At 41.9% G+C, this 25,325-nt stretch overlaps 2 protein-coding genes across 2 annotated transcripts in view; one reads left to right on the top strand and one right to left on the bottom strand.

Moving 5' to 3' along the window:
* LOC310758387 (uncharacterized protein) overlaps positions 1–24,246 on the top strand; it is a 218,508-nt gene extending 194,262 nt beyond the window's left edge. Inside the window, exon 2 of the mRNA XM_083604615.1 lies at positions 24,220–24,246. The gene's annotated coding sequence lies outside the window, so the exon portion shown is untranslated. The remainder of the gene's footprint in view (positions 1–24,219) is intronic.
* The window catches only part of BABAM2 (BRISC and BRCA1 A complex member 2), a 129,379-nt gene that overhangs the window by 93,822 nt on the left and 10,232 nt on the right, over positions 1–25,325 (bottom strand). Inside the window, exons 4-6 of the mRNA XM_083604607.1 lie at positions 19,126–19,220; positions 5,107–5,301; positions 1,897–1,971 (exon numbers count right to left, since the gene is read on the bottom strand). Of these exons, the coding sequence (XP_083460733.1) occupies positions 1,897–1,971; positions 5,107–5,301; positions 19,126–19,220 (365 nt within the window). The remainder of the gene's footprint in view (positions 1–1,896; positions 1,972–5,106; positions 5,302–19,125; positions 19,221–25,325) is intronic.

Genomic DNA, 25,325 nt, shown 5'->3' with positions numbered 1-25,325 from the left:
TGGAAACACAGTTTGCACACTCAATAAACTCAATTCATATAAATGTGAAGAGTTGTTTGGACTATAATACTTATCGCTTAATTATTTCATTCTGGAAGTGAACAGAAACATTTTCAGTGTCAAGAATTTACATCTTACCCAGTACAATACCCCAGATTATTTCCTAAATATATATTTTGCCATTTGATTTCCTAACACTGATTTCTGATAACAGCTTAACGCTAGCATCTTCCAGTCTGTGTTTCAACAAAACACATTTCCTATCACTTAGATTCTACAGAATGAACTTGCTGGAGATGCCAGAAGTGATTTAAATTAAATAAATTAGAGCTCAAAACTATGCATATCTATTCAGAAGTCAGCCACACTGAATTCAACTGGGATTACTCTCAGTAGAGGACTATAGACTTAGTGTCAAATGAGCACTGACAGGAATCCAGTAGTCTTGGAAGATTACAACATGTGTCTAAAACATGATGAAACTTTGCCAGCTTTCCCTTGTTTCTTTCATCATTGAAAGGATAGCATGCATGCAGTTTACCAATAGTCCACGAAAGCTTCCAAGTGAACTAAAAAGGCTTCAAGAGCTCTCTTCAGACCCACTCCAGAGGCTCACCTGGTACCAACCCTGTCATCGTCTCAGCGCCAGGTAAAGACATTTTTGTTTTGCCCGATATTGGGGGCAGCATCATTTATATGATATTGCACTGTTAAATCTGTGAACATGGAATTTTACTTCCAACTTAATTATTGATCTTTGGTTGCATCTCCTCATTTCCATATAACATATTCTACCCAGTGTATTTTTTCATAAATTCTCCTTCAAGCTCTTGGGCTGATTTGCACGCAATGCCAAGCCATGGTTTAGCCCCACATGGATGAGCCTCAGCAAGTCAAAGCACAGCTTCAGAGTCAAATGATTTCCCCTTGTCCCACTTGCATGTCTGGGAGCAGATTTTCGGCTGTGTTTATTTTCAGTTTCAAATCTCAGCGTAGATGTTACAGAACCTGGCCTACAACAACTGATGACTACTTCCTACATAAGCCAACTTCATTTTGCGCTTAATGCTAAGCCAAGATTCTTTGAAATGGGAAGAATCTCCTCCTGGTCACACAGTGGGGAGATGAGTGGGCCTGATGATTCAACTGCCTTTGCTGTTGCTTGTCTATGTAGTGCTTAACCATGGTTCAGTGTTACATGTGAACCAGTCCTTTTGACAGTCATACTGTGTTTTATATTCCTTCATGCAAACTCCCCCTCTTCCTCCAGCTCTGCAGAGCTGTCAAGCATAAGTTTGGTAATTATCTAAATTCTGTATATTCACTCCCTGTTTACTTAAGGATATATTTAAAAGTGAACAGAGGCAATTTCCTTGGCTCTAATTCAGTAGCTTGAGCTGTAATAACGATAGGAAAGTTCCTATGGGCACCTCCCCCTCAGTTGGCTTGCTGATGCAATGACTAAATTTCAAAGGCTTAACCAGACTCTTCTGATTTTAAGTCTAGTCAGATATTAGGTGTCACGCTGAAAACTAGTAAAGGCCTGTTTGTAAATTTTAAAAAGACTGTATGCTCACTCTGGTAATTAAACGCATTTCATTTCTTCTTTGGGAAAGTATGCCAAAGTAGACAGCAGGGGCCAGAAATGAATGTAGAATGAATTTTAAAGTGTGGCTGCAGATAGTCACTAATCACGTTGGAATCTGAGTCCAATCATCAGTATTATCCAAAATCATTCTAGTAGAAATGCCCCCATGCACAAATTAAAAACATATTTTAAAATGCTAGACTATCACTTGTTCCAAGCAGATTAGAATAATTTGAATGCCGAATGTCTCATCAATTCAGGTTATTCCACAGAATAACAGGCTAGCTAACACTGTGGTGAATCATTACCTTGAGAAGGTAAGTGGGGATGTTGCTGAAGTCCACCGGCAATTTCAGAAGGAAACGAGCTGACAATTCACCAGTCTGTCAAGTGAAGAAAAAATAGTGAAACCTATGCTGAGCAATATCACTGTACAGCAGGAGCAAGAGCCAGAATTGTACATCAAACTTTTTGGAAGTTTCCTAATGCTTTCCTAACAATTTAGAGAGCTCAGTCTAGCCATGAATGAAGCCAAGAATATATTTATAGTTTAGTAAGTAGTACACAAACGTGTCTTAGCACAACAGGGAAGGAAAGGTACTCGGAACACCCTTATGACAACAAATACAGTGGTACCTCGGTTTACGAACTTAATCCATTCTGGTTTTTTTTTTTAAAATAAATTTTTATTAAAGTTTTACAGAAAAGAAAAGTAAAGATTCTCAAAATAAAAAAAACCATAAGTTACAGAAAAAAGAAATACACAGAGATACAAGAAAAAAAAAATCACAACTAATTAAGAAAAATTAAATTTAAACAAAAAACAAAAGATAAAAACAAATCCATTATTCCCAATGACCTCAAATTCATATGCTTATGTTCTTGACCTCCTCACGCCTCCCCCCTTTTGTATTCCCGTTTAGATATTTAGTTCAGCAAATTCTTACCCTTTTTCAAATATTTAAACTTTATACCATAACACATTCTATATCAATATTTTCAGCCAATCATCAATGCCTTTTTTTGCATGATCTTATTAACTTTTATCACTAATTACCACTTATAACCAATCCAAGCACAGTTTTAGCATTCATTAATTTTATAGTATTTCTGAAGATAGTCTTTAAATTTCTTCCAGTCTTCTTCCACCAACTCTTCTCCCAGGTCTCGGATTCTGCCAGTCATTTCTGCCAATTCCATATAGTCCATCACCTTCATCTGCCACTCTTCCAGGGTGGGTAGCTCTTGTGTCTTCCAATACTTTGCGATAAGAATTCTTGCTGCTGTTGTTGCGTACATAAAGAAAATTCTGTCCTTCTTTGGCACCAATTGGCCCACCATGCCCAGGAGAAAGGCCTCTGGCTTCTTAAGGAATGTATATTTAAATATTTTTTTCATTTCGTTGTATATCATCTCCCAGAAAGCCTTAATCCTTGGGCATGTCCACCAAAGGTGAAAGAATGTTCCTTCATTTTCTTTGCACTTCCAACATTTATTGTCGGGCAGATGGTAGATTTTTGCAAGCTTGACTGGGGTCATGTACCACCTGTATATCATTTTCATAATATTCTCTCTTAAGGCATTACATGCCGTAAATTTCATAACTGTGGTCCACAACTGTTCCCAGTCAGCAAACATAACGAACTTAATCCATTCTGGAAGTCCGTTCTTAAACCAAAACCGTTCTGAAACTGAGGCGCGCTTTCCCTCATGAGGCCTCCCGCTGCTGGTGCCCTTCCACCGGTTTGGCTTCCATTATAGACTGAGGTAAAGTTTACAAACTGGGACACTACTTCTGGTTTTGCGGAGTTCGTAAACCGAATCGTTCGTAAACAGGGCTGTTCTTAAACCGAGGTACCACTGTAATTATATTAGACTAGGTACCCTCCAAATGGTTTTTATTTATTTATTTGATTGATACTGTAAACTCTCTCCCATCACCAGATAGTCCAAGGGCAAATATGTCACAGTTAAAACAATTACAACTTACAATTAAAAACAAAAACAGAAAGTCAACAACAAAGCAGCAATGCACAGAAATGCAGCAGGAGGCGAGAAATTCACACAGCAAAAGGCCCGAATAAAGACAACTCCCATCAGCCCTAGCAAACATGACCACTGGTCAGCGATAGAGGGAACTGCAGTTCAACAATATCTGGAGAGCAGATCATATATTATGCAGCTAGACCTTCCACATTATACTCATCATTATCTGATAATACTTTTTGCAGAGACAGGCTAAACTGAGTTGAAGCATTTGTATTCTTTGCTATGTTATTCCAACACCCATCTATGAACAGTCAACCTAAAAGAAAAACTCTGAAGGATAAATGTACATCAGACAGCACTGTGCAAACTGCAGCCCAGTCAGTAATTCGTTTTCATAGAATGGGGGGGGGGCAACACTTCGACCCCATCCTCCTGAAAGTGGTTGCTTGCCAGTAACTGCTGCAATCCTTTTCTCTACATCTGTTTGCCTCTAAATTAGCAGAGCAACAGAGTTAAAGAACAAAAGAGGGAGTAGACAGCAAGGACGGTAAATTGAGGTCAAGGAAGTTAGGCTGAGGACAAGGAAGGTAAATTGAGGACACCTCACATACTTTAAGAGCCACATGCCTAGCACAAATAACCTTTCCAAATCAATGGTTACAGTCCCCATAAAGAAAGGATTTCTACAGTGGTGCCCCGCAAGACAGCGCTTCTCCTCTGTTCCCGGACCTGTCTTGAAGACTTGCGGTGGGAGGAAGGTTTTCCTCCCCACTGCCAACATTCAGAAGGCTGTTCTGAAGGCTGGCGGTGGGAAGAAAAGCCCTTCTCCCGCCGCCAGCCTTCAGAAGAGTTCCCCCAGGGCTGCCTAGGCTGCGGATAGCAGCCTGCTGCCCCGCGCGAGGGGCGCTCTGCTTCAGAGCGCCCCTTGCACGGGGCAGACATTCGCAGCTTGGGGAGCCCTGCAGGACTTCCCCGCAGGGCTCTCCAAGCTGCGAATGTCTGCCCCGCGCGAGGGGCGCTCTGCTTAAGAGCGCCCCTCGTGTGGGGCAGCAGGCTGCTATCCGCAGCTTGGAGAGCCCTGCGGGGAAGTCCTGCAGGGCTCCCCAAGCTGTGAATGTCTGCCCCGCGCGAGGGGCGCTCTGAAGCAGAGCGCCCCTGACGCGGGGCAGCAGGCTGCTATTCGCAGCCTAGGCAGCCCTGGGGGAACTCTTCTGAAGGCTGGCGGCGGGAGAAGGGCTTTTCTTCCCACCGCCAGCCTTCAGAAGGCTGTTCTGAAGGCTGGCGGTGGGGAGAAAAGTCCTTCTCCCCCCGCCAGCCTTCAGAAGAGGTCCGGGGACAGACTGTCCCCGGACCTGGTCTGAAGGCGGTCTCCATAGGAACGCATTAATTGATTTTCAATGCATTCCTATGGGAAACCGTGCTTCGCAAGACGAAAAACTCGCAAGAAGAAAAAACTTGCGGAACGAATTAATTTCGTCTTGCGAGGCACCACTGTATATTATTTTGCTAGTAGACTTACGATCACTTACCCAGTTGTTCTTTTTGCCAGCATAAATTTCCATGTTTTCTCCATACTGAGGTTCTTCAAGCAATGTTTGATATTCAAACATGAGGCGAGAGCTCTCACGTAGTCTGCTGCACTGGAACTGGTGATATTGTTGAACAAGTTCTTTTACAACAAGCAGCAGGCATTCTGGGTTCGAGGGATTCCATGAGGCCAAATTCTGTGTAATGAATTGAGACAATGACCAAGTTAATTCATGAAGATAGGAATACTAATACAGTGGTACGTCGGGTTACAGATGCTTCAGGTTACAGACACTTCAGGTTACAGACTCCGCTAACCCAGAAATAGTACCTCGGGTTAAGAACTTTGCTTCAGGATGAGAACAGAAATCGCATGGCGGTGGCACGGTGGCAGTGGGAGGCCCCATTAGCTAAAGTGGTACCTCAGGTTAAGAACAGTTTCAGGTTAAGAACGGACCTCCAGAACGAATTAAATTCTTAACCCAAGGTACCACTGTATACTGTATACCTGTATACAGTGGTACCTCTAGTTATGGACACAATCCATTCTAGGGTGCTGTTCGCACCCCCAAAAGTCTGCAAGTAGAGTGGTGCTTCTGTGCAAGCGTGGAGCTTGATAGAGCGCTTCTGCACATGTGCAAAGTGTGCAGAACGCTTCTGTGCATGCCATGTTCGGAAGCCGAAAAGACGCAACATGAACCTAATGCAACACGAGGTATGAGTGTAGTTGCTTTTTCACTGCCTGACCAAGGAAAGGTTTTGAGTTAGAACAAGCTGTAGGACATTCCACTTGCTTAAAAGAGCAAGTGAGTTAGAAACTCAAGTCCAATGCCTGCTAAAATGAAAACTTAGGGAGAATACAAGACAGATTAAAAAGATTTCTCTCTCTCTACCTAACTGAGGCTATGATATTAAAGATCAGCTATGTTAGGAAGAACCTGCAGTGACATTATACTAAAGGGAGTAATTTACTTTCAGCATTGGAAATTCAGAGAAATAAAGTGATCTTTGTTCCACTGTCTCCTATAAGGCCCTAGACAAGGAGCATTGAATTTATGGGAGAAACTAGAGTTTATTCAAACTTCCAAAGATAGGAAGGACTCAAGGACAAAAATAAAATATAAGCCTAAATGTTTAAAAGATAAAGTAGAATTAGGTTCTGTCGACAGTGTGACATTTTATGGAAAGCTGGAGAAATTGTCTCTTCAATATCACCAAGGAAGAAGATGAAGTCTAGACAAAACGCTGGGCCGTGTTCAACTATAGTAACTTGTTGCATTAGCGGAAGCCAGCACAAAGATTCCTACTATTGCAAAGGGACTTCTCACTTCTGCCACTCCCATATATATTTCCCAAATCTGCTTCAAAGAGTTGTTAAATCCTCCAGAAGTGTGTGTGTGGAAATCACATGAGAGATTGTTCTGTCAGGCAAGTAGGAACACTTGAGCTAATGGTACAATCTCCTTAGCACTCAATTGAATACAACATATTATTATTATTATTATTATTATTATTATTATTATTATTATCATTATTATTACTACTACTGTTGTTGCTGCTGCTGCTATAGTGTAATGCACATGGCACTTTGCAGAGTAAAAAGAGGACAGGTCCTTGCTTAGAAGTGCTTACAAATATAAATTTTATTAGAAGGGGAGAACATAGGAGAGGGGAGGAAAGTATAGGGAACAGGCAATCAACATGAGTAAGTAGGCACCAAGGCTATTTTTCAGTTACACATTAAGTAGAGGAGATGTCTGGGATCTTTCAGTGTGAGAAGGCCTGTGATCCTTGCCACATACTGTGATTTAAGAACTGGTAATTAGGTGCAATGGCTATCGAGGTGTTGTACAGATCAACTGATCAGAAAGTTCACTTTTATCAGATTTTGTCAGCTAAGCCCACAGCATATCATGTAGGAAATCAATCTTGCATCACAAGGTCAGAAATCAAGCAAGCAGACATGTTCCGCATAGTTGCTATTTCCTTTCCACAAACCTTTAAGCAAACAGCTTTCCCAGAAAGTTGAAGGATGGAATGTGCCAGTAGGGGCTGACATCATTTTAATGAGTAATGGGAATGCCTTCTCCCCCCACTTTTTTCTATTGTGTTGCATCACTAGTATTGTGTTAAAGGAAATGACCCACGTTTTAATAACTGTCCTACATTGGAGTGGAGTATTTTTCCCAAGCACTAATGAGACAGAAAATCACACCCATATATGCTTTTTTAAAACAACTAACAAACATTTAGAGGGGAAAAAAGCAGAAAGAGGAAGCTGTCATTTGTTCTTGTTCCGACAGCAGGGTTATTCTTGTCAAGCTGAACAATATTGCATCAGAACAGAGCTTTCAAATAGCTTCACCCTAACACATCAGTTTTAGACATAAAAATCATCTCACAAGATAGCTGTTTTGTTCCAACATTAACTATATATTTTTAAGTAAGTCATAAGAGAAAAATTACTTGGAGGATAAACGAAAATGATGTTGAATCTGATAATGAAATACAAACACATAAGAATCAAAGTTGGGTGGGATCAATGAGAATCTTTATTTTATGTCAGACTTCTATATTTTAAACATTTAAGTTAAGTGTCTCTTTGAAAAAAAATATCCTGGTTTTAACTGAAGTCAGAACTTGAAATGTCGAAGTCTGCTTTTATAATCCGAAATGTATTAATTTAAAAACTGCTTTTCCATATAAAAAGAACAAGCACCGGTGGGTGTATGTATAAAGATGAAGGCCAAGCATTACTGGGCAAACCACCAAGCCTTGTTTCTGTAGCGTTCTGGACAATTAAGATAGTCTTATCATCTCTTTCTATACAGAAAGAGAGACAAGCCAATGATCTGTTAATTTCACAATTGTTTCCCTTATCTAAAATGACACAGTTTTGTGGCACAAGAGTCATGTGGGCGGCATGGCTAAAGGTTCTGCTTATGCCACCAGGAAATAGAAAGGCTCCATGCTGCTGCTGCAAACCAATCAGTTCAAATTGTTATAGGAACCAACTACTATGCACATTTCTTCAGGAAACACATGATTTAAAACAATTTTCTTCTGTCTTTTTCATGTTGATTTAATTGGCTCTGATTTAAACAAAATGACCCTGTTCTTAAAACGGTCATTTAGAACTACCAGCTTATCAAGAGATTTGTGATCAGCTGCAAAACAGAAAGTTAAAGAATAAACATGGCAGGCAGTAGGGAGATGACTTTCAATGAGCTCCTGTAAATCTAGGGCGGAGGAGCAGGAATGCACTCACTTTATTTGTACTATCCCCTCCCCACTACAGACAACCAAACGTGCACATTTTTTGGCCCCGAATATTTTGGATCCTAGCCATTACATATAACTAATTTGTTTTTGTCAAAGTAAATCAGAACAGCGGTCAGGCAGAAGGAAAACATAACACTGGAAGAACCATTTCTTCATGTTGTCAGTTCTTATAGCCTCTTAATAAACTTTTTTTGCCCAATCTGCACACAAAAGTCACACTATACTATGTCTGGCCGAGGAGCCACACACACTCTCCTGACTACACTCACATAAAACCCACCCTTAGAAGTGTAACCTCAGTTACTTATACTACTGTTCTGCATCAGGAACCAAAGTAAGGTACAAACTGCAACGAGAAACATTTGTGCCAGCATCATTATTCCAGCAAGATGAGAAAAGCAATGGTACCAGATACAGGTTAGCACAGTTTCCAGATCTTCAACACAGAGAAATACGGTATAGCTGATTGTGCAGTACCACAGATATGGCAACACACACTGGCAGAAGCATCCTGCAGATGACTACCTTCTTTCCTGGCACATTCTAGGGCAGTATGACTGAAGACAGTTTTTCTGCCTTTACCAAATGCTTTCAAGTGGGTAAGATTCCAGGAAGCAATCCATCTCTTGAATTCATACGCTAATATTAAAAAAAGGAGTAAAACCACGAGTTGGGCAAAACTTTAGTTAGCTATGTTTCACCAGACTTCCATTTCCTTAAAAAAAGGGGGGGGGGAGAAAAAGGAAGCTAGGCATCACAGTCACAAAAGACTGCATCCTCCTTTGATGTTATACAACGGAGGTCGCCAACATGGCACCTGACAAGTGTCAGTGTGTCCACCAGTTCCTCCCATAGTGCCCACAAAATAAGGTTGCCAGATTTTTTTCAATGAATCAGGGGACACTTTTCAACTTCAATAGATTTTGTATGGGGACTGATGTGTAAATCCAGGGACTGTTCCCAGGAAACAGGGACGTCTGGTAACCTTACCACAAAAGGTCTCAGTAAATATCCCCTTGAAAATCCACAGTGCACAAGAGACAGTTTGCTTTTCTACTCAGTTCCTGTTTGTATTAGCTTGGCCTCTCCTCCACTGAACATGCCCCCTTAAACATGGTATGTTTCAGTGGATAATCCACCCTCTCAGCAGAGGAGAGCAGCAAGGATTTTCTTTCTGCAAGGTGAATGACTGGTTTTCTAATCCCACCTTTTCCTCCAAGGAGCTCAGGGCGGCATACAAGGTTTTCCTCCTTTGAGAGCCAGTGTGGTGTAGTGGTTAAGAGCGGTAGACTCGTAATCTGGGGAACCGGGTTTGCGTCTCCGCTCCTCCACATGCAGCTTGAGCCAGTCACACTTCTTTGAAGTCTCTCAGCCCCACTCACCTCACAGAGTGTTTGTTGTGGGGGAGGAAGGGAAAGGAGAATGTTAGCCGCTTTGAGACTCTTTCGGGTAGTGATAAAGCGGGATATCAAATCCAAACTCCTCTTCTTCCTTTTCATTTAATTCCAAGAACAACCCTATGAGGTAGGTCGGGCTGAAAAGGCACTGACTGGTCCAAGGTCACCAAGTGAGTTTCATGGTTGTGCAGGGATTGGAGCCCTGGTCTCCCAGGTTCTAGTCCAACACTCTTAATTACGACACCACACTGACTCCCTTAAGAGCTGCTGCGGTTGATCTAACAGATATTAAGTTGACTTAGGTAGATATAATAATGATAATATTTTATTATTTATACCCCGCCCATCTGGCTGGGCTTCTCCAGCCACTCTGGGTGGCTTCCAACAAAATATTAAAATACAGTAATGAATCAAACATTAAAAGCTTCCCTAAACAGGGCTGCCTTCAGATGTCTTCTAAAAGTCTGGTAGTTGTTGTTCTCTTTGACATCTGGTGGGAGGGCGTTCCACAGGGCTGGTGCCACTACTGAGAAGGCCCTCTGCCTGGTTCCCTGTAACTTGGCTTCTAGCAGTGAGGGAACCACCAGAAGGCCCTCGGAGCTGGACCTCAGTGTCCGGGTAGAACGATGGGGGTGGAGACGCTCCTTCAGATATACTGGACCAAGGCCGATATACTGATGAATTAAAAACCATCAAGGTTGGAAAACATCAGTGTAATTTCTGCCTTTTATAAACATACAGCAAGCGAGGAAGTGTATAGTGGCAAGTCTTAATTCATAAAACTGGACCAGATGGATTGACTTCCAGATACTACAAAGCTTTGAAAGAATGGCTTGTACAACCGCTGAAGGAAGTCTGTAATGAAATTTTAGAGGGGAAGAAGGCACCCGAATCGTGGAAAGAAGCGTATATTACACTTATACCAAAATCGGAGACTGAGAAGAACCAGATTAAGAACTACTGCCCTATATCATTACTTAATGTGGATTACAAAATTTTTGCAGACATTTTGGCAAAAAGACTGAAGAGAGTTTTGGTGGGAGAGATTCACAAAGACCAGGCGGGCTTTCTTCCAGGAAGACATTTATCTGACAATGTGAGAAACATAATAGATATTATGGAATTATTAGAAGCCAATATTAATACTAAGGCAGTATTAATATTTGTGGACGCGGAGAAAGCCTTTGACAATATCTCTTGGAGCTTTATGAAAAAGAATCTTGAAGGGATGGGGGTAGGCCAAGGTTTTGAGAATGGTATAGGTGCAATTTATTCTGAACAAAAAGCAAAACTAATTGTAAATAACGTGGTTACTGAAGAATTTGCTATTGAAAAAGGGACACGACAGGGGTGCCCAATATCCCCATTACTTTTCATATCTGTCTGGGGGTTTTATTAAACATGATCAGAGGGGACCAGCTGGTTAAAGGGATTCAGGTCGGAGCTAAACAATACAAACTGAGAGCGTTTGCAGATGACCTAGTATTAACTTTACAAGAGCCAGACACTAGTACGAAAAGAGTCTTAGAGCTAATACAAGTATTTGGTCAAGTAGCAGGTTTTAAGCTGAATAAACAGAAAACGAAAGTACTGGAGAAAAATCTAACAGTTGCTGAAAGAGAGAGGTTTCATAGTGAAACCGGTTTAATGGTAGCAAAGAAAGTGAAATACCTGGGGATTAATTTGACATCTAAGAATGTGAACTTATTTAAAGACAATTATGAGAAATGTTGGACAGAAGAAAGATTTAGAAATATGGTCAAATTTGAGACTTTCCTTGTTAGGCCGAATTGCTGTTATTAAGATGAATGTTTTGCCGAGAATGTTGTTTTTGTTTCAAACATTGCAGATTGTGGATAAAATGGATTGTTTCAAGAGGTGGCAGAAAGACATATCTAGATTTGTCTGGCAGGGCAAAAAGCCCAGAATAAAATTTAAGATATTAACTGATGCAAAAGAAAGAGGGGGGTTTGCCCTGCCGGACTTAAAATTGTATTATGAATCAGCGGCTTTTTGCTGGCTGAAAAACTGGCTGCTTCTTGAAAACACAGACATTTTGGATCTGGAAGGGTTCAATAATAGGTTTGGTTGGCATGCATATATATGGTATGACAAGGTTAAAATTCACCAAGGTTTCAAAAACCATATTGTTAGGAAAGCACTATATAATGTTTGGATTCGGTATAAAGATCTGTTGGAAAACAAAACCCCTAGGTGGCTGTCACCAATGGAAGCTAAGGAAGTGAAAAAACTTAATATGGAATCTAAATGGCCAAAATACTGGGAAATTATAGAACAAGAGGAGGGAAAAGTGAAATTGCAGAGCTATGAGAAATTGAAGTCTAAAGTAAGAGACTGGCTTCATTATTACCAGATAAATGAAGTTTTTAATCAGGACAGTAAAATTGGCTTTCAGGTGGAGAGATCAAAATTAGAAACAGAATTGTTGGAACCCAATACTAAGAATTTGTCAAGAATGTATAACTTGCTGTTGAAATGGAATACACAGGATGAGATGGTTAAATCAGCTATGATTAAATGGGCACAAGACATTGGTCATGACATTATGTTTGCTGACTGGGAACAGTTATGGACTACCGGTATAAAGTTTACGGCATGTAATGCCTTAAGAGAGAACATTATGAAAATGATTTACAGGTGGTACATGACCCCAGTCAAGCTTGCAAAAATCTATCATACGCCCAATAATAAATGCTGGAAATGTAATGAAACTGAAGGTACTTTCTACCACCTTTGGTGGACGTGCCCAAGGATCAAGGCCTTCTGGGAAATGATCTATAATGAAATTAAGAAGGTCCTTAAGTGTACCTTTCATAAGAAACCAGAGGCCTTTCTCCTGGGCATGGTAGGCCAATTGGTGTCAAGGAAAGATAGGACGTTCTTTATGTATGCTACAACAGCAGCAAGAGTTCTTTTAGCAAAGTATTGGAAGACACAAGAACTACCCACGCTGGAAGAGTGGCAGACGAAGGTGATAGACTATATGGGACTGGCCGAGATGACTGGCAGAATCCGCGACCAAGGAAAAGAGACGGTGGAAGAAGATTGGAAGAAATTTAAAGTTTATCTTAAGAACTGTTGTAAAATTAATGAGTGCTAAAATGTCATGGGTAATGTAAAACAGAATTGCAGCGATAAATGATTGGGTAAGAGAAAAAGGATCAAAGAAATTGAATCATAAGTAATTGAAATTAGGGGTTGCTGAAAAAGTTTAAAATAGGGATGCAGGAAAGGGAGGTATGGGGAAGTCGTTGAAATAAGGTTTAAGAAAAATAAGGTTATGAAATTATACGTGTTTATATGTTTGTTTGTCTATGTATTGTTAGTTGTGAAGTGTCTCAATTCATGTTGGAAAGTCAATAAAAATTTATTAAAAAAAAGTCTTAATTCATAAAACTATATATGTGGAAGAGTACAGCAATTTTAGATTTGGAATGCTATTTTAATGCTGTTCTGATTAATTGCATTTAATATATATTTTACTATGGGTCGCCAATCAAATATTGCCACACCACCAATTTAACAATATTTTACTACAGGCATGTGTTCTATGAAACAGAAAATATTCTGGCATGGGAAGCAGCCTATCATTGGGTTTGCTGTTGCATGAGACCATGAAGAAAAGTCAGAAGGAAAGGTTGCTTGGTTCTTGCACTTGTGGGAGCTGCAACACACAATCACACACTGTACTGACACCCTCTCTTCTGCTCTATAGTCATATTTAAGAGTCCCCACATGTCTTTTATAGTTGCTGTGTGCTTTATTTGCCTCTAGAAGAAATTGAGGCCATTTGGGCTATCCCTTGAGTTCTAGGATATATGCCATTAACTCCTCATATTGTATGCATGCATACAATGCATGCATACAATATTGCTCTCTGAAAATAATTGATTTTAATCACCTACTTCTTAATATAGTGGTTAACTAACTAGGGGCTACACTGAGTATCTCTCTCTTTTGGTTCTATTAATACAACAGTTGACTGCTGTTGGGATCAGAAAACCCACTCTTTACCAGCGAATGGAAGCAAAAGGCATTCTGTGGAAGACTCTAATTGCTGTTTGTTTTGATTCAGCATTAAAGAGCGAGTTTTCCTGGGGACAATAGCGGGACATAGACTGGGAAAAGATGGCGCCTATAATGCATGTAAGGCAAAAGGGAACTGTGGACGAGCCCTACGTTACGCAAAGAAGGATTTTTGGTATAAATATAGAAATATTTACTGAGCTGAGCAACTGTACCTTTGCCCTGAACAGGCAGAGGGTTGGACTAGATTATATTTGAGGACCCTTCCAACTCTATGATTCTAACATCAACCAAAATATTATGTGCACAATACAGCCAAAGATGTCAAGCACTTTCAAATCCTAGTAATTTCAAGCGAAGAGTGTTCAACATATGCTTCATCATACCTTCAAGGAGGCTTAAAAGTGCTCAGCTGCTTTGGATATATCACTCCCCAGTTTCCAGAGACTACTTATTTTATTATTAAATGCACATATATTCCTATATATGTGTGTTCCTAAGCAGAATTACCTGGAAGTAACACAATGAACTCAACAGGACTTTCTAACCATATGCACTTTGGAATGTTTCAGATTACATGAGAGTCCGTATGGCATTTATTTATTTTTTAATTTTTATTTATACCCCGCCCTTCTTGGTTTAAAAACCAGGCTCAGGGCGGCTAACAGCAAATATAAAACATTGATTAAAATGTGACTTTAAAACATAAAATACAGCATAAAATGCAGCAACAATATCAATAAAATCAAAAAATTCAGGGGTCATTTTTTTTTGGGGGGGGGACCCAATCAGTAGACATCAAATGATCACCAGGGCTAACTGGCCAAGTTGGTCCTACTAGGGCCAGCAAGGAGACCAGGGAAGAATTAAAGGGTTTCTTCAGAGAAGAGGAAAGAGGAAGAGGGAATAGAGGACCAGGCTAATTCAGATTGGTTAGAAACAATTAACCACACCAAATACACAGTAGATAAATTCACATATGCAATGACGAGTTGCACCATCCATCTCATACAGATGGAAAAAAAACATGCTACTGGATCTTTTATTTATTTTGATTTCCAGCCCACTCCTATGGCTTTGGAAAGCATACTGAAGTGCATCCCCTCTAGCCTCCACTTTTTAAAAACCACTCAGGGAAAGAAAAGGAAAACTGAATACTTAGAAATTATTGCAGCTCAATCATAGTGAGAGAACAGTACTCCAATCTAAAAGGAAGCAACCAATATTACTTATCGCTACCATGCCGGATGACACATAGTTGCAGCCCTACAACAACTGACTTCAGCAGAACTGCTGCCTGCCATCTCAACATGCTTAGCGACCACCCATTTCAATCAGCTAGTTTTGGCTCATAGGGTATTTAACCAGCCATTAGAAGTCGAGATCTGAACTGTCAAGACAATGCTTGTCAGGATGGAGCTTGTGTGCCTGTAAGACATCTTTCCCATACATGTGGTATGATCTCTTTCTGAAACCAGGAACAATCTGCATAAGATGCAATTTGTTCCTGTCATTAAGAGAATAAGCAAATCATTTCTTAATTAAATGGAACTTGTTTTTCTTAAGAATGTGCTTAAAGCATCCAGGTTGCCGGAATATCTTCCAGGAACGTGACTTTGAAGAAGACAGCTTGCTACTGTTTTTTCTGGCTGTACTACAGAAAACAGCAAGATCTTCAGTTGGTGCACTGTTTTTTGTGTGTGTTTTTTTTTTTTAGGGAGTATAGAATTAAGTGCAATAATTGTCAAGGAAATAAATGTCAGGAAACACAAGAATCAAGCCCTTGATAGCAGTTAATAAGATTAAATTTATGCAGAGCCTTTCTTCACAGATTAATTGCAAACACTGTACAAGTTCAACATGTAAGCAAAAGAGATTTGCTATAAAAGGTCTATCGAAAACATTTTATTCTAAAGCAGTTTTGATATGTACCAATGCTCATAAACCAACAGAAAAATACGAATATTTATCTGATAACTGTTTCATTTTCCATCTATTCAATCACCTTCTCAGCCACAAGCATTTGTTTCCACTTATATACAAAGTGTCCACTTCACAGGAAGTATCAGAATCCATTTATATGTTACAGCTTTAGGCACACACTTAAAATATTTAAACATACACCTGAAATGTAAAAATGTGAAAGTTACAGACAGGTGTTTGCAAACACCTGTAGTAGGCAGGCACACAGGTCGGGGAATTAGGATAGGCCAACCCTTTGGCAATAAGAACATAAGAGCAGCTCTGCTGGGCCACACCAAAAGCCCATCTGGTCCAGCATTTTGTTCCCAATAGCAGCCAAACAGATGCCTATGGAATACCCACAAGCAGGACATGAGCTCAACAGCACTCTGCTGCTTATGTTCTCCAGGAACTGGTATTCAAAAACATACTGCCTCTGAGTCTCAAAATAGTATTCAGTCCTGACTAGTAGCCACTGATAGCCATATTCTTCATGAATTGGTCTAACCTCCTGTTCAAGTTGGCAGCCATAACTACATCCCGTGGAAGCAAATTCTGTACTGAAAAGCTCTGTGTGAAATAGCACCTTCTTTTGCCCATCCTGAATTTCGCTTCATTCAGCTTCACTAGACAATCCTGGGTTCTACTATTATGAAAGAGGGAGAAAATTGTATCTGTATTCAGTGTCTCCGCATCAGCCATAGTTTTTATGCACCTCTAACGTCCTCTAACCTTCCCCCGCCGTAAGTCCGCTTCCTCATAGAGAATTACTCCAGCTCACTGATCCTTTTAGTTGCTCTTTTCTGCAGTCTCAGAGTCTCTGTGTAATGTAAGAAAGTAGCTCTGAATATACTACAAATTATTTAACATTCAAGTTGTAACCATGCAGTGTGTCCCCTTAAGTGTACACAACCAACAGTTGGCTAGTATTTCTTGTTTTCATAGTCCGAAATAGACTTGATTAACCAAACTTATGCTTAAAAGTAATTGCTATTCACATACAGATGGCAACCATTTTCTGCATACTCAATTGATGAGCGACCACCAATTGGCCTGGCTCCTTTTGGACCCAGAAGATGGGCTCTCTATAAATGCTCGCAGGGGCCAGGAACAGAACCCCAGCACAAAATGGTCGCCGCCTATGAATCAGCTTGCCTCTAAGTAAGCGGACTTTGGATGAAAGCGTAGATGAGAAAAGTTTTACAACTTCTATCCCAATACAACATATTATTGGTTTCCTTTTCCAATTATAAAATGTCAAAAATCAAGGCAAACTGTATTGCTATATAGGGGGGAAATCAAAACAAAAAGGAACCCCCATAAAAAGATATTTCTGTTCCAAGTAGAACAGAAGTTGCAAAGTGAAAAAAAGAATATTTTAAAGGGGATTAACTACAGCTAATTATTTCCTAAATGACATGCACTAATCAGACAAATTACATGTTTTACTTGCACATTCGCAAGCAGTTACTTTCTCTCTGGAAAAATTCTTATGGTCCAATAATTAGAACCTAAAGGGCACAGAATTGCTAATTTCAATGATTTCTCATTAAAAAATGAAACTAAAAGGCAGGAATTAGAAAGATACTTCTTTTCAACTTACAAAATGTGCTTCTAGGAGACTCACTGCCTCCTAGCTAAGCTTCAACATTGGCTGCATACACAAACTGTGGCTTAGCATAGGGCGGCTAAACTACAGCCCTCCAGCTATTGCTGGATCAGAACTCCCCTCCTTGACCATTGGTCATGCTTCCTGGGGCTGATGGGAGTTGGAGTCCAACATCTGGAGAGCCACATGCTAGTTACCCCTTGCTTTGCACTACTGCATATGGATAAAACTACTGCATTTATATAAATGTATTACTTGGATGAGGCCAGATCCTTATCTCTAGCCATGGAGTAGTTTCTTTTCATAATATAAACATAGCGCAACAAAAACAGTTCCTCAAGGGAGGGAGGATCTGTTCACCACCTTAGACAATGACATCCCTTTTTTTTGAAGGGCTATCTATCTAGCATACTTGATTATTGCATCCTCCCTTCCTGAAAGCATGCCTATCCTTATTACAAAACACACACCTAAATCTTCAACTTTCAGAGTGTTGCCTAACATGATGAAACCTGGAGTCCACCTTCACTTCACGTCCATGCTTCAAGGTATGAATACAGAACCTCACCCTCACAAATAGTACTTTCTGTACTATAGAATTAGCCCTTCTTAAAACCTATACAATGTTTATTAGAGGGAAGTCTAACCTGTTATTAGGCCCACAGCAAGGCGTTTTACAATGAGAGAGCTAAAGAAGATGAAACGTCTCCCATGGCCTCTACTTCTAATCTTCCCGAATGAATACTGTTCCATGCCTTTGGTCTCTACCACTCCACTCCCGGGATTGCAAGAGATGGTTATGTGGAAAGAGTTCCTCAGAGTTCCCCACTACAATATCCTACCCATATAAGAATTAAACCCTTCTTATCCTTGAAAGGCCCGCTGTCTCAAGGCATGAATGTTGCGGTCCACAAAAATGAAAAATGGATTGATCATGAAAGGCAGAAAAGTGACAGTGGAAGTCCAGCTCAATAACAGTAGCAGGAAAAACAGATAACTCATCAGAAAAGGAAAGATTACAATGTGATCACTTTAAGGGCCATGTGGCAGCAGATTTCTTTTAAATAAAAAAAAAGGTCGAAGTATTGAAAACCCAGAGGAATATGCAAACTTTTTCAGCAGATGTCACAACTCTGTCAGGCAATGGAAGTCTCTCTCCAGAATTGTAGTTTTTAGCTAACTGTAATGTACTCTCTACGAAAACTAACAGTTACCACAATTATTCAATTGGTATGCTATAGAAAAAATGACCAACTATTGACAGCACCCTGATTCACGAAATTTAGGCAAAATCTAATTTACATTAGGATCATGAAAGAATGTACATGTATTAAGGGAACAGCAAAAATGCAAGACTGAAAATCTTTGTTGGGTTTGCAAATTTCAGTTCGACTTTTTTTAATTGGTTTTGTGCGTTTTCAGCCCGCTGCTGCAACCAATAGCTGAAGGTACTTATTAATTATAATTATAATAATTCAACCACATCATTAGCAAAATGCAGTTAAAAATACAGAACACATTATAATACAAAGAATCCACTAACAACAATTACAGCAATAAATAAGCAACTTAGCCCCACCACCAAATGCCTGCCAGCACAGGCAGGGCTTGCCAATATGAAGGTGGGTGAACACACGTCATTCCAGAGCTTGAGGGCCACGGATAAGCAGCCAAGTAGGTGTCTGTATAAATGACAGCACACAAAACACTAGAGATGTACTCACATGTAAAGCTGAGGGATCAGGAAGGAATTCAGCATCCTCTCCAAAGATGAAGTCAGGAGGCAGTTCTGGATAGTAGGCATTAAAAATTATATCCCCTAAAACAAGCAGACAAGTAAGGAAATAGCTTAAGTACCACAATAGCAAAGAAAAGTCTATACACACTGACTGCATTCAGGTGCAATGCAAGTCCATGGTGAGGCTAAACTATTAGCATTGTCTAAAGCACTTTCTGTAAGACAACTTGTATACATAAATTCTATACTTAAAAGTCTCCCACAACTTAGTCCGGAAGATGTACTGGCTCCTTAAAATACTGTTCTAATGGAAAAAATATGTTACTATGAACCTGTCATATAATATAATATAATATTGATGCTACCTTTGAAGACCATTTGGAAACTGCAGTTGCTCTAGAATTATTGTTGATATTTTTATTAACATTTATTAGGCACTTTATCTCATTGCAGGCAACTCAATGCAAAGGTCAGACTAAGACTATCCATCACAGTGACTCCCAACTGGTTTCCAGGCAAGTTGATACACGAAGAGCCACCTGCTGCCAAGTGTGTACCTGTCCAGGTACGCAGGTCATCACCCAAGTCCCTGTTTCATGTTCTGCAACCATAGGCTCGCTTAGGCAATCCCAGTACTGTTTCTTTTATTGCCCTCAGATTACAGAACAGCTTCCCAAGGGAGGCTCAGCTGGTCCCTTCCCTGGCATCCTTTCTGATACAGTACAAGCAAAATGCTCTCTTACAGAGAACCCTTGAGAAGCAAAGGCTAACCCACTTCAATTGTAACTTTTTGTTCTCTTACTTATTACTTCTTTATGTGTGTGTTTTTTGTTATCTTTTAAGCTCCCTGGGTGCTTTTGAGGACAGAATTAGTCAGATATACATTTTAAACATAAGGGACATATGGGTACAAGGCTTTGCCTCCCCGCCCCTTTGCCCACATGTATGAAACTTATTTGCTATTCCAATATAGATCAGAGGTTGCCAACCTTTGTGGACCAGTGGGAACATTATGAATTTTGAGAACATGCTTTGGGAGCCAAGTGAGTGTGTCATAGCGCAAGGCTGCTTGGGGGAGGGGAGGATGGCAGAACACAAAATTAGAGAGCACTGTCAGGGTAAAGCTTTTCCCAAAATTGTATTTCTATACTAGAAAAGGTTTGGTCTGTTGAATTTCTGCCTGACACATACTGTTAAAGGCACAATAACCCTTTATTCCTCAATGCCAACACTAAATCAAAGCCCAGGCTGCCATCCTGTACCTTAGAGTAAACCCCATTAAACTCAAAGAGATGTACTTCTCAGTAGACATGTATACCAGGGTACTGTAAATTAGCTGTACAGTGAAATCTTAATGAGTGCCTGATCTTTAGCTCCTGCACAGCTGAAGACATGACTAAGCCTCTTTACAAAGTTTTCACCTTTGCCTTTGGTGAGAAGGGGGCAGGGTTCTTTAATATCACCCACACTTATTTGCAGAAAATTACTTTTAGGGACTACCTGATCTCAAGACAATCCCGCCACGTTAAAGATGCATCCTGGTTGCTATGGAAAAGGAAGGGCAAACTACAGAGATTCCAAGGACTAGAACATTAGATAAAAGCAGAAAAAAGCACACTAAATGGGAGTAGGAAACAGCAGCCCTTTACAACCCCAGGGACTCCTATTGCAAACAGCTCACCAATAACAACTCTTACCCATTGGCTAAAAACACTGACAAGCAGGAGCAGTCAGGCTGGCTCATTTCACAGAAATCACTTAGAAGGGTACCTGCACATTTTACTTCCTAACTTTCTTACTAGGAGGGCTAAATACTATTTTTTAATGAAAGTTCAGAGCATGGGTCCCTGGCTGGGGGTGCCAGTGAAGACTCTGCAGGTGTCATGGTGCCCATGGGCACTGTGTTGTAGACCCCCGATTCTAGATTGTAACTGTATTGTATTCATTACAATTCATTTGTGGTGAAATGATTCAAGGTTACTTGAACCCAAGCCTCTGTTTTTAAGCATCACTTAAATGACAATACTGCTGGTTCTTATATGGTTGTGCTCTGTTAATTATATGCTTATTATATTGTATTTTCTACTACAAACAGCTTTGGTTTTAACACGAAAGTGGAGTATAAACATAGCAAAGAATAAACTAAACTACATCTGCAAAGTGCTAATCTTTCTTAATAGATCACAACGAGGATTGATAGCCTTGGCAAAATTGGTACTGTATTTGATGAAGTTCAAGAGACTATGAAACAAGGACAGACAATAAATCAAAGTGACATAAACGTGCAATTTGGAGGGATTTGTTCACATCTGAATGCCAAGGAACTTTAAACAATTAGGGAACAGTGTAAACTAGCTATCAGTTTCAATACAAGATGCACTGTGTTGCCACAAAGTCAATTCCTAACACGGTAAATTCAGTTTTCCCATTGACTTCCAGGGAGAGAAAAAGTCAAAACAGTGGTACTTCCCAAATGCCAACTGATTAACACACCAGAATAAGCTACCTGGATTTGAAGTATGGCAGCTGTTGTGAATGATAATTTGGAGGAGGAAAACTGATCTCTTAAAAAGAGGATGCAGTGGTTAGCCGCAAAGGAAGTAGGCACTTCAGCTTGTACTCAGCACCAATCTCACAAGACAAAACCATGAACACTTCAAAATGTTCCTGTTACGACATTCAGTGACCATTTTTCATAGAATTATTCTGCTTTCAAAAGATAACAGCCACACATCTAGCAACAGGATGTTTGGTGTTCCTGTACACTGTTGTCTGCTTATAGTAATAATTTCCACAAGTGCCAATTATGAATGTCCTTTGCCCATCAAAAAACATTTTGTTCTGAACCACAAACACTGTCATTCATAATGCTTCCACATATTAACACTTTTCATCTGCTACTTATTTGCAGCTATATCATATCTATATTTGCATGGGTTTAAATATGCATTCTCTCTTAGCATAGATTTTTCATTTGAGTAGATCTGACTCAAAAAAACTTGCTGCCAATCTTGCTGGATTTGTAAAGAGAGGCATGTGTAATATTGGGAAGTTGTTATATTCAGCAGACCATAACACTGAAGTATATTCTTTCTCGGTACTGTTGCAATCCTATAAGGACCCAACAATAATCATCATGGGGCAGGTTTCACCTGTTGCTTTGTAATTGTTTTAATATTTTGTTCATCACAATCTTGTCACCTCCAACTTCACCACCATCCTGTACTGTAGGCTAGGTTAAAATAGCAAACATCATATAGGCAGCTCCATGGATGAACAGGGTTTGATTACCGTATTTTTCGCACCATAGGACGCACTTTTTCCCTCCTAAAAAGCAAGGGAAAATGTGTGTGCGTCCTATGGAGCGAATGCAGGCTTTCACTGAAGCCTGGAGAGCGAGAGGGGTCGGTGCGCACCGACCCCTCTCGCTCTCCAGGCTTCAGGAAGCTATCCGCTAGCCATGGGAGACCCAGCTCTCCCACGGCTAGCGGAGTGCTGCATTAATCCCGAAGCTTGGGGCGTGCGGAGCTCAGCGCGCTCCAAGCTTCTGGGTGCCGGCAAGGTCTCCGCTAGCCGTCTAGCGGAGACCTTGCCGGCACCCAGAAGCTTGGGGCGCGCTGAGCTCCGCACGCCCCAAACTTCGGGATTAGCGCAGCGCTCCGCTAGCCGTGTCTAGGCTGCGGATGGTAGCCTGCTTCCGGGAGCGTTGGGCGCCCTGAAAGCAGAGCGCCCGGCGCTTCGGGAACATATCCGCAGCCTAGGCAGCCCTGCGGGAGGTCCCGCAGGGCTGTCTAGGCTGCGGATAGCAGCCTGCTTCCCGGAGCGTCGGGCGCCCTGAAAGCAGAGCGCCCGGCGCTTCGGGAACACATCCGCAGCGTGGGGAGCCTTGCAGGAGTTCCCCGCAGGGCTCCCCACGCTGCGGATAGCAGCCTGCCGCCCGGCGCGAGAGGCGCCCTGAAGCAGAGCGCCCCTCGCGCCAGGCAGACATCTGCAGCGTGGGGAGCCCTGCAGGAGTTCCCCGCAAGGCTCCCCACGCTGCGGATAGCAGCCTGCCGCCCGGCGGGTGGGGCGCCCTGAAGCAGAGCGCCCCTCGCGCCAGGCAGACATCTGCAGCGTGGGGAGCCCTGCAGGAGTTCCCCGCAAGGCTCCCCACGCTGCGGATAGCAGCCTGCCGCCCGGCGGGTGGGGCGCCCTGAAGCAGAGCGCCCCTCGCGCCAGGCAGACATCTGCAGCGTGGGGAGCCCTGCAGGAGTTCCCCGCAAGGCTCCCCACGCTGCGGATAGCAGCCTGCCGCCCGGCGGGTGGGGCGCCCTGAAGCAGAGCGCCCCTCGCGCCAGGCAGACATCTGCAGCGTGGGGAGCCCTGCAGGAGTTCCCCGCAAGGCTCCCCAAGCTGCGGATAGCAGCCTGCCGCCCGGCGGGCGGGGCGCCCTGAATCAGAGCGCCCCTCGCGCCAGGCAGACATCTGCAGCGTGGGGAGCCCTGCAGGAGTTCCCCGCAAGGCTCCCCAAGCTGCGGATAGCAGCCTGCCGCCCGGCGGGTGGGGCGCCCTGAAGCAGAGCGCCCCTCGCGCCAGGCAGACATCTGCAGCGTGGGGAGCCCTGCAGGAGTTCCCCGCAGGGCTCCCCACGCTGCGGATAGCAGCCTGCTGCCTGGCGGGTGGGGCCCGCTGAAGCAGAGCGCGCCAGGCAGACATCTGCAGCGTGGGGAGCCCTGCAGGAGTTCCCCGCAAGGCTCCCCAAGCTGCGGATAGCAGCCTGCCGCCCGGCGGGTGGGGCGCCCTGAAGCAGAGCGCCCCTCGCGCCAGGCAGACATCTGCAGCGTGGGGAGCCCTGCAGGAGTTCCCCGCAAGGCTCCCCAAGCTGCGGATAGCAGCCTGCTGCCTGGCGGGTGGGGCCCGCTGAAGCAGAGCACCCCGCGCGCCAGGCAGACATCAGCCAGCTCCACAAGCTCGGGGGACAGCAGGGAGGCGCAGCGCCACCATCCCGCTGTTCCTCGACCTGGTTCGGTTTCCCTGACCTGCTTTTGGGGGGGAAATAAAGGGGAAATTTTTTTCCTTTATTTCCCCCCCAAAAAACTAGGTGCGTCCTATGGTGCGAAAAATACGGTGTGTATATATATATATATATATATATATATATATATATACACACACGCAAATGTTTTAAGGCACCAGGGGTGAGAAACATGTGACCTTCTAGATGTTGTTGGACTGCAACTCCAATCATCCATTGGTCATGCTGGATGAGGCTGAGAAGTATTGGAGTCTAAGTACATATGAAGAACCATAGGTTCCCCAGGCTAGTTTAAGAGCAGTACGACTTTTTTAAAAAATCATGATGTGAAATCTTTTTCTTCATCGTATATATCCAAATACATGGAACTATGCCACTGGAATTTTACCTGATATCACAGAAAAAGCCTAATGTTCTGTTTCAGACAATTCAGATACTGTTTTGTGACATAAGATGTTAAAAAATTCATAAATTGCCTAAATAATTATTCTTTTTCAGATATAATGCAGTTACGAAAAAGCTGCCACCCGAGTTTATGTGTAATCTCAACATTTAAACTGTATAAACACGTACTCTGGATGATAAAACATTTCCTACATTTTAGGAACGCAAAAGCTTCTATGCTCTATTAAAATACATAGACTACTTGCTACTTGTTTTCCAGTTGTCTTTTACTGACAATTCAGAAAGCCAGTCTTAGCAACTAGAATAAGATGGTAGAATATAATTTTCTCCTCAGCGATTACATGAGTATATATGAAACAGAAAAAAAACTGCAAGAGTAGTGGTTAAACAATTTACATTAGCTTGCAATATGTCCTCTTGTTCAGATATATTGGTGCAGCTTGTACAGGTCAAAGGCCACCCAGGCACCTTAGAAATAACGTATCATTCTCATTGGGTGGCCATTTAAACATGAATGACAGAGGCTTGTAAACACCAATACAAAGAGACCTGTGCATGTTCAGGCAACTGAGAACGAAGCCCTTGAACTAGGAAGAAATAGACGACTTATAAGGCTAAGGCAGTGTACACACCAGAATGGTAATACGCACATGCGTCACACAGATCTGATTTTTCCATGCAAGCTTTTCTGCATGTCTGTCAACAGAGGAGCACTTTCAAATGTACTTTGTCTCAAGAGATTTTTGTTTTCCAGCTACACTACTGGG

The sequence above is a fragment of the Podarcis filfolensis genome (genome assembly GCF_964270895.1).
Source record: "Podarcis filfolensis genome assembly, chromosome: 3".
In the NCBI taxonomy this organism is placed as follows: Eukaryota; Metazoa; Chordata; class Lepidosauria; order Squamata; family Lacertidae; genus Podarcis; species Podarcis filfolensis.
The sequence above is the reverse complement of the archived record's forward strand: the minus strand, read 5'-3'. Positions and strand labels throughout refer to the sequence as shown.